Source organism: Misgurnus anguillicaudatus, unplaced genomic scaffold, assembly GCF_027580225.2.
Source record: "Misgurnus anguillicaudatus unplaced genomic scaffold, ASM2758022v2 HiC_scaffold_31, whole genome shotgun sequence".
NCBI lineage: Eukaryota > Metazoa > Chordata > Actinopteri > Cypriniformes > Cobitidae > Misgurnus > Misgurnus anguillicaudatus.
The window spans coordinates 2,813,439-2,827,798 of record NW_027395281.1 but is presented as its reverse complement, the minus strand read 5'-3'; the positions used below and the strand labels follow the sequence as shown (position 1 = coordinate 2,827,798).

Genomic DNA, 14,360 nt, shown 5'->3' with positions numbered 1-14,360 from the left:
AAATATTTGTTAAAATGTCATAGAGGTTTATGCTCTAATATTATTCATGTTGTTTAGTTTAAAATTATAAATTACCATTTTTGTAAATGAAAGTCCCCGTTCAGGTGATCAGTGTTTATTGACATAAACAACACATTGTATTGTATTGTGTTTCAGTGGAGAATCAAGTTTATTTAATGACTGACTAAGTCATGAGTTTTGTGTTATAATACCATTTATAACACTAAGAGAATTATAATTATACATTAATTAAAAATATAATTTTTTTCAACTCAGTTTACTAAGTGGAGATGTTGGACAGAGTAATTCAAAATCAACTTTAAGTTTAATGACAATCATTTATCAAACTTTTCTTCACCATTTATCACAATACTTACAAAATATTTTTTCCTAATAATTTTTAAACTATCCCTTTAAGTAGATTCAATTTCTCCAGGCTAACAGTGTATACTAACTACTCTGTATGTAATTAGCAATAACCAATGTTAGGTAAAAAAGATACACCAAACTATTTATTTCAACAATTTTAATTGTTTTAACAGAGTTTTAATCAGGCTCAATTTGTGCATTCTATGCAAACGCCATCAAACAACATGTCAAACAACAAAATGTCTGTCCGGATGGGAATGAAGCAAGGTAACTTGTGCAATTACATCACAGCTCAAATACTGTGCATAGTGGCATGACTACAGTTTATTGAATTCACATACTGGTAATCCTGCCATACTTGTCCATCATTTACATCTCCTAACACACTCTTTGGCAGTTCCCGCTTTCGCCTTTCATCTAATTTCTCTTCAAATCCAAGTCTTTTAACAAGTCCTCCCAGAGACTGCACAACACTCTTGTAACAGTAAGAACATATTGGATGGACATACTCTTCACCGCTCGAATATGTAGCCTATCTTAGCAAGGCAGAGCCATATTTCTTCCTTAATGCAGACCTCTGCTTTGGGTGATTGTAGAACGGGATGTGACCACAAGTCCTGCAAACCTTTGTACCATCCCGTCTGAGCTCATAGGTTTCAGTAAGCATGTACACTGTCATACATTTTGGACAAACCACATACTGTAAGAAGTCGTCACGGAGGATACCAGTCAATTTCATCATGGCCAAAAGTTTCATCAACAAGTGTTCTGTTTTTTTCACTTCTGGACTGATCACTTCCATGCTCCTCCCCATCTTGTATGTGAGGATAGGCTTCACTCTGCTCCTCAGCAAGGATTTCCCCCTCTTCATCCACATAGTCATCCTATGGAAATTTAAAGGACATATTTAAAACACATGCAATGCACATACTCAGCACCACCATTAGACCATTAGAGATTGAAAAGTCCATCATGAATATGGCCATTTGAGATTGAAAACCCCATCGTTAATATGGTCATTTGAGATTTAAAAAGAACATAATTAATATGGTCATTTCTCATCAATATGGCCATTTGAGTATGAAAAGATTTGAAAACTGTAGTTGGAAAAGATCATGTGCATCTCAAACAGCTAGCTTTATCTTAGTGCAATGAACCAGTTAAGTACTTTGTGGGAACTTCATCCACTTCAACTTCATTTTAGTTTTTTTTATACTTTATAAAGTGTGTTTATACTTTAGTTGCTTTCATTAGTAAACTAACAGAAATTTGAGAGTGGAAAACAATAATGTGGGTGAAACATGTTAGGTTTTCCCATTTTAGCTCTGGATTAGCATGTACTGAACTTTATACTGGTATATCCAAATGTAATTTCATGCTTACCACACAACAGGAGATGTCCAGGAAAAGATGAATGCTTTGGTCATCTGCTGTTTTGTCTGAAAAACAACAAACAGAAGATACCGTTATGCATTATAACGCGATATTCCTATTTAATTATAAATTAATTTATACTATTAAAATAACAACAACAGTGATAATCAACCACATTTAACTAGACCAGGGGTCTCCAACCTTTTTGTGAGCAAGGGCTGCCACAATGGATAAAACATGCTGGATGGCTACTTTTTGATATAGCATACTCAAAACGTTTTTGTTTAACTTGTTGATTTGATTTTATTTTATTTACTTGCTGATATGTTTTAGTATTGTTTAAAATGTTAACATACGTAAAGCAAGCCAAGCTTATATAAAAATATGTAATTATGCTCACCGTTGTCTTAACTGCAATTCGCTGGGTGCATTTCTTCAAATTCTTCAATCACTTTTTTTCTGGGTCCTCGGATTGCTTTTCACTTTCACCAATCTCTCTAACTCCAGTAAAGTTATCCTCCGGGTCTTTACACATGACAGGACATCACTCACAGCGGGTTCATGACTGGATAGCAGCAGGCTCTGTACGTTATCTGACCTGACGTAGTCCTTTTGGATTTTTTCTCCCAAACTCCATTTTTGAAATAGCGCTTTCTGTGGTGTATGACACAGTTCAGTGTTGCAATGTTCACAGAAGCGCCAAGGTCGTTTCTTCAGTCTGGGGACTTCCATCTTTCAACTGACAGCACACTGTGTTGATATCACACAGAGCTCCCGGCACATCGCGTTTGTTGTTTATATCATAGATATGTATATAAAGGCTAGATGGCTCGTCCGCGCTGCTGGCCAATTGAGTGCAACGTCCGCATTTTGGCGGCCATCTTACGACAGGGCGCTCGCTCACTCGTAGCATTAAGTTTTAATGATGCAGGTACTTTTAAATGACCATAACTTGCTTAATTTTTTACCGATTTTCAAACGGTTTGGTTTGTTATAAACGTCAAGGATGTACCTATGACACTGCATACCTATACTACAAATAAAAAATAACTTCATGAAACATGTTAAAGCATCCAGAATTATAGCCACGTTAATAAAGTTTGTAAAAACCCAAACCGTTTGAAAATCGGTAGAAAATTGAGCAAGTTATGGTCATTTAAAAGTACCTGCACCATTAAACTCAATGCTACGAGTGAGCGAGCGCCCTGTCGTAAGATGGCCGCCAGGTGATGCCGTTAGGGACTCCGCCTTGAGCCATCTAGCCTTTATATACATATCTATGGTTTATATCATACGCATGCGCGCACGTCTCACAAGATTTTCCTTATATCAATAACCTCGCGTCTGATTGGAGGAGCCCGACAGGCTTCTCGCCTTCGTCCAATCGCGTGCGAGGTCATGGCCACGGCTCACACAGCAGTACAAGAGGGACATTAAGATGTTTGGTTTGGTGTTTGTAACTCTCCAAGAAGAGAAGACGGGTGCACAATCCCAAGATTGCGGTAAGAATAATTTTATGTAAAAGCATATTTTTAAGTAGCCCAAGCTAAAAGCCCAAGCTGTGTGTTTTATTGCTTAGAGGTGTTTTTGTCTTGTAATTTTTTAGGAGGCTGTACGGCGTCTCTGAGGCACACTGCAGGCGTTTTGAACCAGAACAAAGGTAACGTTACGGTTTAAAGAATATGCTTTTATTCTTGTATAAGGAAATAGATACGTTAATAGATCCGAGCTTAAACCCGCACATTTTGTTTTCACAGACTAACGTCGCCTCATAACGAAGCCGTGACCTCCTATTTGGTTGGGGCTATTTTAGCAAGTCCACATTTAACTGCTGAGAATGACGACATTGTTTTTCCTAATTTCTTGTTTAATTGTACCGTGACTCTGTTTATTAATACCAGTCTCATTTAATTGTTTTCCAGCTGCCTGTAAGACGTATTATGAGTCGGTTCGCCGGAGCTTCAGATACAAACAACCTGAACTCGCATCGCGGGCGGAAAATGCGAAAAGTTTAGCTCGGAGTCGATCCAGAAGAAAAAGGGTAAGATTTATTATATTAGATCGGTTTTTTGTCAATGTGAGTATTTTTCTGGTCACTTATTGTCTTTATTGATTATATTACAGTTGCTGGAAGCGAGACGAAGTGTGCTGGCTGAGGGTGAGATGGACATTTGAAAGTGCGCCACCATAGATCTCATGTCTGATGAAGACGGCATTGTTGACGGGGTGTCTGGATGGATTGTGCGGCCACCGCCCTCTCGCAGCCTGGAACTCTCCGAGCTCTGTGCCACGCTGCAATTCAGATTAGAGGCGATACCAAAGTACAGGGGAACTCACCATATATGCCTGCAAAAGCGACTTTTTTACAACGTTTTTGAGTTTTTTTCTTTTTCTTTTTTCAACACTTGATAACTTTGAAAAAGATTTTTAGGGATCTTTCCCGAACGTCTTAGGCACTTTTTGACGTGTTTGGACAACATAAGAGGCATTATGCTGCTTTGTACATAGTTGTGTGTTTCTAATTAAAGCTCTTTCTTTGAATAAACAGCTGTGTGTTTATAAATAAACCTCTTTGTTTTCTCTTATATTTCTTGATGGTGTGAATAATGAAGTACATAGCACAATGACATTATTATATAAAAAAATAATATCACATAAATTAAATATTTATTATTATTATTATTATTGGGGTTTACATTTATAATGAGCCAGGGTGCCCAATAACCCCCCTCTTTAGAGTAACGGCCCGACTTGAATTTACTCACTCGGTATTGGCTGAAGCCACTTCTTTTAAACAAGAAAAATCCCTTGTGATTGGTTTGAAGTGATCTGCCAACCATTCACGGGAGATTTTACTTGTTTAAAAGTAGTGGCTTCAGCCAATACTGAGTGAGTACATTCAAGTGGGCAGTTACTCGCTGCTATTCACATGCTAATTAGACTAGAGACGCTCTACCTGGCCGGCAGAGGTTTCGCTGCCATTCATATGCTAATTAGAGGCATCGTACCCCCGCGGGGCTCTCCACCTGCGTCATGGTTCGTTTACGACAATTTGTGACACAGACGAACGCGACGCTCGCTGCCTGTAAATTGAGGAAAGCTGCCGAAAATTAGGGAGATTTTCGGGAGCCTACAGGCGCTTACGGGGACGAAAATCCCACTTTTCATGCAGTGGGTGCTGGATGGTCAGGTCTGGCTCGTTGGAACTCCTCGATGAGTGAAGGATCTAAGATATCGTAAGCAGCTACCCAGGATCTTTCCTTAAGTCCATACCCCTCTCAATCCACCAGATATTAAAGCTGACCCCCTCGCCATCTAGAGTCCAATTAACTCCTTTAGCGCATATTCTGTTAGCATTTGGGTGAGGGCTCCCATGAATGGCTTGATGTTACAATAGTATATGATATTTTTTCTACTTGCTCACTCAAGTTTGCCCACTACTCAAGTCTCTTGTTTTTATTAATGTAAAGCTGCTTTTTAAAATGTTCCCAATTAAACAACTGGGAAAAGTGCTATATACTGTATTAAAATCTACACAGTGCATCAGATTTACAAAAATGTGATCATAATCTGGGTCAGTATGTATAAAGAAAAAACACAAATTAAACTGATCTTGTCATCCTTTATATCCTGAGCCTGATGGGGATTTATGTTTTTCAGTCAATGAACTTAGACATGAGACTGTACTTAATAGAAAGTTTCTATCAGCTGTGTCAGACAGCAGATCTTGTCTTTGTATTTAAACTGATGAGTAAAATCCTATGAATGATGTAGTAAATATAAACTGTATGTTCTACACACATGGACTTTATCTGATGTTGATCTTTGTTTTTTCATCTATGTGCTGCTGTTATAAATGAAGCAAGAGTCAGAACAGGAAAGATGGGGGAATTTGTCACTTTGGACACTTGTGTTACAAGAATCCAGAGATATGATGAGATACTTTGGACGTTTGAAGATATGCGTATAGCTCAATACATTGGAGGCACTTATGAATCTACACTATATGACTATATTGATGAGAGATTTAAAGACAGACTGGAGGTAAAACATCAGACCGGAGATCTCACCATCCGAAAATTCAGAACTGAACACACTGGAGAATATAAAGTACAGATGAAAACCAGCAGTGGGAACAAAGAGAGAAAATTTAATCTTGCTTTCTATGGTGAGTAGATGGATGTATCTGAAAAGAAAATGGCTTCAGTTATTGTAAGGAATTATAAAATACAATCATCCAGTTGTTATCACAGAATAAATCCTTATAGAATGATCAGGACGTTTTGTAAACCCAGACCCTTCCAATTTTCATTTATGGTCAAATTTAAAGTTTGTGACACCTGAATTATTACGTGTTATTGTGTTAAATTCAGGCTGTTGTTATCCGTGATCCTATTTGGAATATCACCACTGGCCAATCAGAATCAAGCATTCCTGAATGATGTTTTATGTTTGTTTTCATGTGTGTTTGTTAATTGAAACAGTGCAAGCTATGAAGGGAGGATCTGTTACTCTACAAACTAAAGTTAAAATAGAAGAAGGTGATGAGGTGGAGTGGACCTCAAAAGATAAAAGCACTCTTGTAACTGGAATGAATGGAGACGACAGCAAGACTTCATATACAGATGATGAGAGATTCAGAGACAGACTGAAGATGAACGCTAAGACTGGAGATCTCACCATCACAGATCCCAGACAGACAGATGAAGGAGTTTATACACTAAAGCTGTTCAAAGCTGATGGAAAAATCACACACAGAATATTCAATGTTGATGTCAGTGGTGAGTAACTCAACACTTCTGATATAATCATTCACTTCATCTTATATCAACATTCTCCTTAGAACGTATTAAAATGTGGCGTAGTTTCTCCACTATTTGACAGCACTGGACATAAAAGGGAGGGGGGGCACACTGAACTACTAAAACCCATTTGAAATAGACCAATTTCCATATTACAACAAACACCAAAAACACAAGGCTGTCCAATCTACAACTTCAACAAAACACATACCTTACACCCAAACCAACGGAAGAAATCAGGAATGATACAGTATATAAACCTACAATTCTTGTATATAAACATGTAATTTATATTTACCATCTATCATACTACAACCAAACTTCCTATTCTAATTTTAACAGCCAAAGCTCAAGGAAACAATCAGATCCAGCCGATCTCAGGTAAGATTAATTAAGTACCTGTCAATCTTGTAATCTCTATGACTCAGAAATCAAAATGAATTAATATTTAGGAATGATTTTAAAAATAGATTTGACAGCTGACCTACAAAATGACAGAAACTATTTGCCTCTATATACGTGGACTCAGAAAACGAGATCATTGTCCTGCATCAGATATTGTATCTTCACTATGTACTTTAAAAGAGAAGGGTGAGCTGTGGACTTAGCCGTCAATTGCAATTCACAACCTTACCCTTAGATGAACATTTGGTTCAGTCATTTTTAAATAAAAATAAATGAATTATACAGATTGATATCAAATTATTTATTTGTATGCATTAAACTGCAACTCACAGTACCCGAAGAACGAGGCCGTGATATCAATTTCGGGTGGTTGTTATCCGAGTACATTGCCACTGACCAATTATTTCTCCTGAATCAATCAGTTTTCCAAGTTTTCTGAATGATGATTTCTGTTTGTGTTTATGTGTGTTTGCTGCCTGATACAGTGCAAGCTATGCAGGGAACATGTGTCACTTTACACACTAAAGTTAAAATACAAGAACGTGATAAGATGAAGTGGACTTCAGAAGATAAAAGCACTCTTGTAACTGGAATGAATGGAGACGACAGCACAACTTTATATACAGATGTTGAGAGATTCAGAGACAGACTGAAGATGAACGCTCAGACTGGAGATCTCATCATCACAGATATCACAGAGCAAGATAAAGGAGTTTATACATTACAGTTGATAAACACTGATGAAAAAATCAAATATATACTATTTAAAGTTGATGTATTCGGTGAGTAACTCAACACTTCCTGTATGCTAAATCTTTAAAACCAAAATATGTATTCAATGTATTCATACAGTGTTGCTTTACATTATTTATTTGTCAGTGCATCAAACATAATTGAATATTGAATTACTGTTGTAGCAATCCAGGCTAAACAGATGAACTAAGGATTTAATTTTCAAAGACAAACACTATAATAAAGACAGATTTAGTATTACCACATTTTTTTATTACATTTTATCCATGCAAGTGTCAAAGCTTGAAAACCCTTGTCCAGCATGAACTAATTTAAGCAGTAATGTGAGACCAAAACACATTTATTCGTGTCTGCTCCCCAGGGCCGGCGTCAAGGGGGGGCATTCGCGGGTCGTGCCCCCCCAAACAGGTTGTTGTGCCCCCCTACACAGTTTTTGATTAATATATATCAAGAATAATTAAAATAAATTAAACATTGAATGTTTCATGACTTTTAATGTAATCAAATGAGGAAAATATAGTTGATATAGGTTTTCTTAAATTAAAATAGACCAGTTTCTCTCATTGGTTGTATTGCCGGGTTTCATGCGTCATTAGGCTTTAGCATATTTGTGACTTGATACTAGCAACGTGTTTTTTCGCTGCATTTTATGGATCGTGTAAAATATGGATATTAGAACATTTAAAAACAAACCAGCACCGCCTGCTCCATCTGACTTCATCCAAACACCGATTGGCTCAAACTCTGAGATTAGAGGTTGAGGTGGAATTTTCAAATCTACAGGACACTGTTTTAAGGCAGTTTAATGTTCATACACGCCGGCTTCAGCTTTTTTAAAGGTAAGTTAGCGTTGTTTTATTTTACGTAAGCTTAAATGTGAAGTGTGGCTATAGACTGTTATGGTAAAGAGGCTTTCATAACGGCTTTTACTTAGGACGTGATGTGCGCTGGGCTGCGCTATGAAACCCATTCATTTCAATGGCTTGCGCCGCGCGAGGGCAGTTTGTTGTTGCGTCGAGCAAAGCGCAAGCGCAGTGACAGTCTGTAACGAGTCTGTAATGAGCTGACAGTCTGTAACAGTTATATAAGTGTGTGCTTGCACTGTATTTGTTGTTTTACCTTGCCTTGTTTTGCAAGTTATTGTTGCTAATTGCGTGCCCCCCTGTCAGTTATGGTCTGGCGCCGGCTCTGCTGCTCCTATGTGTCTGAGATTGACAGTGCTTAATATTTCTTTAGACAGATCCATCTTTTCTATCCATTTTCCATTAAATGATCTGATGTGATTAGTTTAAAGCTTCTTTCTACTCTATTTACATTTACTTGCAATCCTGTGTTTATATGAAAATTACTGGTTCTGACCTTCTTACAAAAGCACCTTCAACATTTCCATAACATTTATCTAAGATTCTATTTAGCCTCGTCAAACATGTCACACACTGTTTTAGATTCAGCAGGAACCCAGATAGCTCACAGTTATTACAATCTCCAAGGAGAAACACTGGGTCGTCTGCTTAGTTACACAACGTGCTGTTGTAACTATCAGCAATGCTGTAAAACCCTGACCTCATCTCAGCTGGAGAGACCAGCTAGATCGTGTCCTTGGGACAGTGATCTCTGCACGTAGTATGTGCGCACCGGCAGCTCTCACCATGGTGAAGGGAATGCCTGAGAATTTGGGGTGGATGTCAAGCAAAATCGAGACAGACCCTGCGTAAAAGCCAAAATGATGGGCTGGGAAGCTGTTGCCAAGACCCAAGATACCAAACAAGAGGGGTTAAAGGGGCGACCGGTGTCCCCGCGGCAAGCAGAGGTGATCGCTGATGCATGCTTTTTGACCACACCGACAGAAGTGTTGTGTGATGTAACACACACCTGGCTCCGCTGATGGGAGGCTGGGCAGGTGAAACTCCATTGTGAGGGTCCCAAGTCGCTCGACACACCCACTGACGATAGAAGAGGAGGACGATGGTGGTTCTTGGAGGAATACAGGATTTTCCATGACCGGGTCTTTAATAGGGCTCGGCAACTGAAGGGAGGGGGTGACGTTCCCGGAGGTATGAAACCCTTCTCCTCAAATCCAAGAGGGTCATGTTCTCGCAGACGGAACACGTGCCCTCCATTAATGCAGCGTCTGCATGCTCTATACCCAGGCACGAGTGATCGTGGCCATCCTGGGGACCAACATACTTGCCGCATCCAGAACTAGAGAACAAAGACAAAATGACATCTCTAAAAAGACACTCTGTGCCGTGACACGAGTGAACGACCGTCTTTAAAAAGACAACCAACTCGTGCTGCTCTTTTTAAGGAAATTACTCATTTTGATGAGGCACACAGCGAAGTGGCAACGCACACATTCAAACTCTTCAAAGTTCAAAACTTAGAAAGAGATGGAAAAAATGCAAGCCTCCGCTGCAGTGCTGTTTGCTCAACCAACTTCAGGCAAGCAGAGAACTTCCAAGCAGGAGAGAGCTTCTCACGTGCAGATGATCTGCCGACTTTCGAAGCAAAAAAGCTGATTTGATTTGCACCTGCTGCTTGTTAAATACTTGTGCAACAGGGCGTCATTAACATTATGACCACCTGCCTGTTATTGTGTACTGTAGGTCCTCCTTTTGCTACCAAAACACCACAGAATGGACTCCACTGGACCTTTCTTTTAGAACCAGCATTCACTTTCTCGAACCACTTACCGGTTCTCCATTTTTCTTCCTTGGACTACTTTTGATAGGCACAAAGTAACTGTTTGAACTGACTGGATGATGTTTGTTTTACAGTACCAGCCAAAGTTGAGGGAAACATTCTGAACCGGCAGAACTCGGGTAAGATTCAGTACACCTGTCAATCTCTGAATCTTTCTGACTAACAAATCCTTCTGAATTAAGTTTCTGAATTAATTTTAAAATTTTAAAAATAGATTTGACAGCTGACCTACAAATTGATTGTTTTAGTGCAAAAAGCATTTGTCTCTATATATGTTGATTCAGACAATGACATATTTGTCCTGTGTTGGCTATGTTGAAGCTTATTTATGTGCTTTTAAAGAAAAGGGTGAGCTGTGGACTCACAGTACCCAGATGAGGCTGTGATATTTATTTTGGGTGATTGCTATCTGGGTAGTTTTCCTAAATTATGTTTTCTGTTTGTTTTCATGAATTTGCTGTTTGAAACAGTGCGAGCTAAGAAGGGAAGATCTGTCACTATACTTACTGAAGTTAAAATACAACATGGTGATGAGGTGGAGTGGACGTCAGAAGATAAAAGCACTCTTGTAACTGGAATGAATGGAGACAGGAACAAGACTTCATATACAGATGATGAGAGATTCAGACGCAGACTGGATATGAACCCAGAGACTGGAGATCTCACCATCAGAGATATCAGTCAGACAGATAAAGGAGATTATACATTTCAGCTGACCAAAGCTGATGGAAAAATCGCATACATAATATTTAAAGTTGATGTTAATGGTAACTCAATAATAATTCACTTCATCTTATATCAGCATTTACTAAAACAGTAAAAAGCATTTTTACATTACTAAATAAAACAAATGTAAATACAGCTAGTGGAAATCAGAAATTGTACGACAATGATCCTTCACAAAGTAACTCTGTTAACTGATTGGGTGATTTTTGTTTTTAACAGCCAACGCTCAAGGAGACTTTCAGATCCGGCAGAAATCAGGTAAGAGCAGTGTTTGATTTGGGGGGGGGGGGGGGGGCTGGGGTGGTCCCTGACCTATAAACATTGAGGTCAGGGGGTATCCTGTTTTTTATTAAAATTAAAATACTACATGAATTTCAAATTTTCATGCTGTGCTGCCACAAAGTGACACTGTGCATTATTTGTCCCAATTTCACAATTCAAAAGATTTCTGTCTGAATAAATGTAAACTCACACTGTTTTCTGGAGGAATTGAAAGACAAGTGTAGATTATTTTCATTTTGTTGACGGTAAAATATAATTTTTTGATTTATGATTTTAAGCAGTAGAAAATAAAGTGTTTTAAAAATTTGCATTGGCAGAAAGAATATACATGAAAAATGACATTTTTATTAGATTTACATTAAAGGAAATTTGTAAAATGTGATCATGATTTATTAATTAAGTTATAAAGTAAAATAATGTTTTTTCTTCTTGGTTATTGCATCACCCATGTGGTGAACGTGATTTCATCAAGTAGGATGTGATCTAGGGCTGCAACAACGAATCGATTAAATCGATAAAAATCGATTACTAAAAAAGTTGGCAACGAATTTCATTATCGATTCGTCGTGTCGCGTGACGCAGAAACGTTTAATTTAAAAAAGAAAAAAGAAACACTTCAGTTAAGCGCGGAGCGGAGTGAACACACTCGTGCTGCGCCCAAACAGCATATTTCTATACTATATAGTAGGCAAAGAGTACGAGAAGTAGTGCTTTTTGCCTACTATTTAGTATGGAAGTATGCGGTTTGGGACGCAGCGTCGGTCTTCTCTCGTGCACTGTTGCTTGCAGAGTCCGGCGCCTCATAGACAGGGTGGAGAAAAGACAGGGCGGCGGGGAAAAGATGAAAAAAAAACGTAGATGTCAGTTTTTACTCATCCCAAACGTAAGCGCGTCACCTGGAAGTTAGCCGGCAAAGAGGTAAACAAACAAAGATGACACGCTTATGCTTTATGGACCGACGACAGCGGGTAAAAAAGTTTCTAGAACGAATAAAAAACTCCAATGACAAACTCCACTGATATTAAACAATGAAATAAAACTTTGAGAGAGAGTTGTATGAACGCTTTTCCCTGTCATGGACCTGTACGTAAAATCATCGCGACGTCACTCTCCTGCTGCTCTTTCCTGCGCGCTCCAGCTCATGCCGAGCAAGGAGACGCACGTGCCCGACCCAACATACAGTAAGTGCCGCCATTTGTTGGATAAACATCGTCTTACATTTTTTTAAGGCGAAGTAATGAATGGTGTATTTGCATTTTGCGCGGGAGTAGAAGACGCATTTTCCATTTTCACAAGACGCATGTATGTGGCCAAATGTAAATGGAACAGTTTTAACAAATGAGATAGCTATCTGATCAGAGAAAACACATGAATTCAAATATAAAGGTAGAAAGCTGTCACTGGGGCAGTACCCTTTATAAAAAGTCCATCTAGGTACAAATATGTATCTTTGAACTGGCAATATGTACTTTTGAAGTATTAATATGCACTTTTTGGGTACAAAGGTGTACCTTTTTGAAAGAGTACTGTCCAGTGACAACTTTTGTACCTTTATTTTTAAGAGTGTACTCGTATACTATCTTTTTGATCCCACCAAGAGAGGCTTCTTGATGGGAAATGCATCATAAAAAGTCTATATATTTGGCAGATGTAAAGCATACATGTGTATTTTTTTGTGTTAGTACATTTTTATTTTATTTTATTATTATTGTAACAGCTCAGGAATGTTCAAGGAGCAACATGTTTGTGCAATTTCTAAAGATTTTAGTTCTGTTTTGAATAAGGGGTTGGAAATTAATGCTTTTTCTGTTTTTTTATCCGATTCATCGATTAATCGAAAAACGAATCGACAGATTAATCGATTATTAAAATAATCGTTAGTTGCAGCCCTAAAGTGATCCTGGATCAACATTTTGTTGGTTCCTAAAATTTTGCATACGACTGTAAGTGCACAAAAACTAATCTCATCAAGTTGAACTCTTTCCCTGCCAGAATAAAAAAAAAGTTGCCAGCATTTTGTAGGATTTTCATATAAGTTTAATGCCTTCCAGAAAACGTTCTTCTTTAAATATATAAACATCCAATATATCAAATGAAAGAATAGACCATTTGCTTTTAAACAAACAAAATGTTTCATCCTACCTTCATTTTTTACATTTTTATCACCTCTCAAATACGGGTATGTTTCCTTAAAAATACCAAATTTTGAGCAAAAAGCTGAGATAATTGCATTTTTGTGAAGGACTTTTGATAGAGATCAGATTCAGAGCGATCCTTAAAACATACACATTGTAAATATGGATTGCTGTAAAAACTCGTCATTGACAGGGAAGCGTTTTCTTTTAATTGACGAGATTAAGTACACCTCTCAATCTATAAATCTCTTCGACTCACGAATTAAGAATTATTTTAAAAATAGATTTGACAGCTGACCAACCTTTTAAAAGAGAAGCTAAAACGCATCAGAATAAGTTTTACATATTAAAAAAAATGACTGTCCTATTGATGACGCTCATTGTTTTAACAGATTTGCAAATGTAATATCTAAATATTTTGATGGTCAATTGTTGACATTATTTTGTCAGTCTTGTTCTCCATTAATACACAACTTTCTTTCTCTTTTTTCTTTCTTTCTTTCTTTTCTCTTTCTCTTATCCCTGATTTAATTTGTGTTTCCTGACAGATTCAGTAGATGTCAGTGATGAATCAGTGGCGGTTAAGATGCCTTTACTAAAATAAGCAGCAGTTAGATCCTCATCATCAGCAGTGTAACATCATCAACATCTACAGCATACCTGTCAACATTTGGATTCCAAAATCTGACTGTATACTGTGGGTTTGTCGAGAAACAATCCTTAAATTTAGTTTTGTATAAACAAAAATCTTTTTGGGGGTAACGTTATTTAACCAACTAGCCCATGAGCATTTGCCAGGTTCTGAAGGACC

General features: G+C 37.9%; 1 protein-coding gene and 2 long non-coding RNA genes across 3 annotated transcripts in view; 2 read left to right on the top strand and 1 right to left on the bottom strand.

Moving 5' to 3' along the window:
* LOC141362973 (uncharacterized) overlaps positions 1 to 14,360 on the top strand; it is a 42,287-nt gene extending 27,927 nt beyond the window's left edge. Inside the window, exons 5-11 of the mRNA XM_073865299.1 lie at positions 6,228 to 6,524; positions 6,888 to 6,926; positions 7,436 to 7,732; positions 10,481 to 10,525; positions 10,877 to 11,173; positions 11,352 to 11,390; positions 14,098 to 14,360. Coding sequence (XP_073721400.1) covers positions 6,228 to 6,524; positions 6,888 to 6,926; positions 7,436 to 7,732; positions 10,481 to 10,525; positions 10,877 to 11,173; positions 11,352 to 11,390; positions 14,098 to 14,153 — 1,070 coding nt within the window. The 3' untranslated portion in view covers positions 14,154 to 14,360. The remainder of the gene's footprint in view (positions 1 to 6,227; positions 6,525 to 6,887; positions 6,927 to 7,435; positions 7,733 to 10,480; positions 10,526 to 10,876; positions 11,174 to 11,351; positions 11,391 to 14,097) is intronic.
* Positions 948 to 2,621, bottom strand: LOC129447579 (uncharacterized). Its single transcript, XR_012368503.1, has 3 exons — positions 2,144 to 2,621; positions 1,753 to 1,808; positions 948 to 1,253 (listed from the first exon to the last, which is right to left on the bottom strand). It is a non-coding gene; the product is annotated as an uncharacterized lncRNA (long non-coding RNA).
* On the top strand, positions 3,017 to 4,123 carry LOC129443997 (uncharacterized). Its single transcript, XR_012368501.1, has 5 exons — positions 3,017 to 3,245; positions 3,350 to 3,403; positions 3,501 to 3,591; positions 3,666 to 3,784; positions 3,868 to 4,123. It is a non-coding gene; the product is annotated as an uncharacterized lncRNA (long non-coding RNA).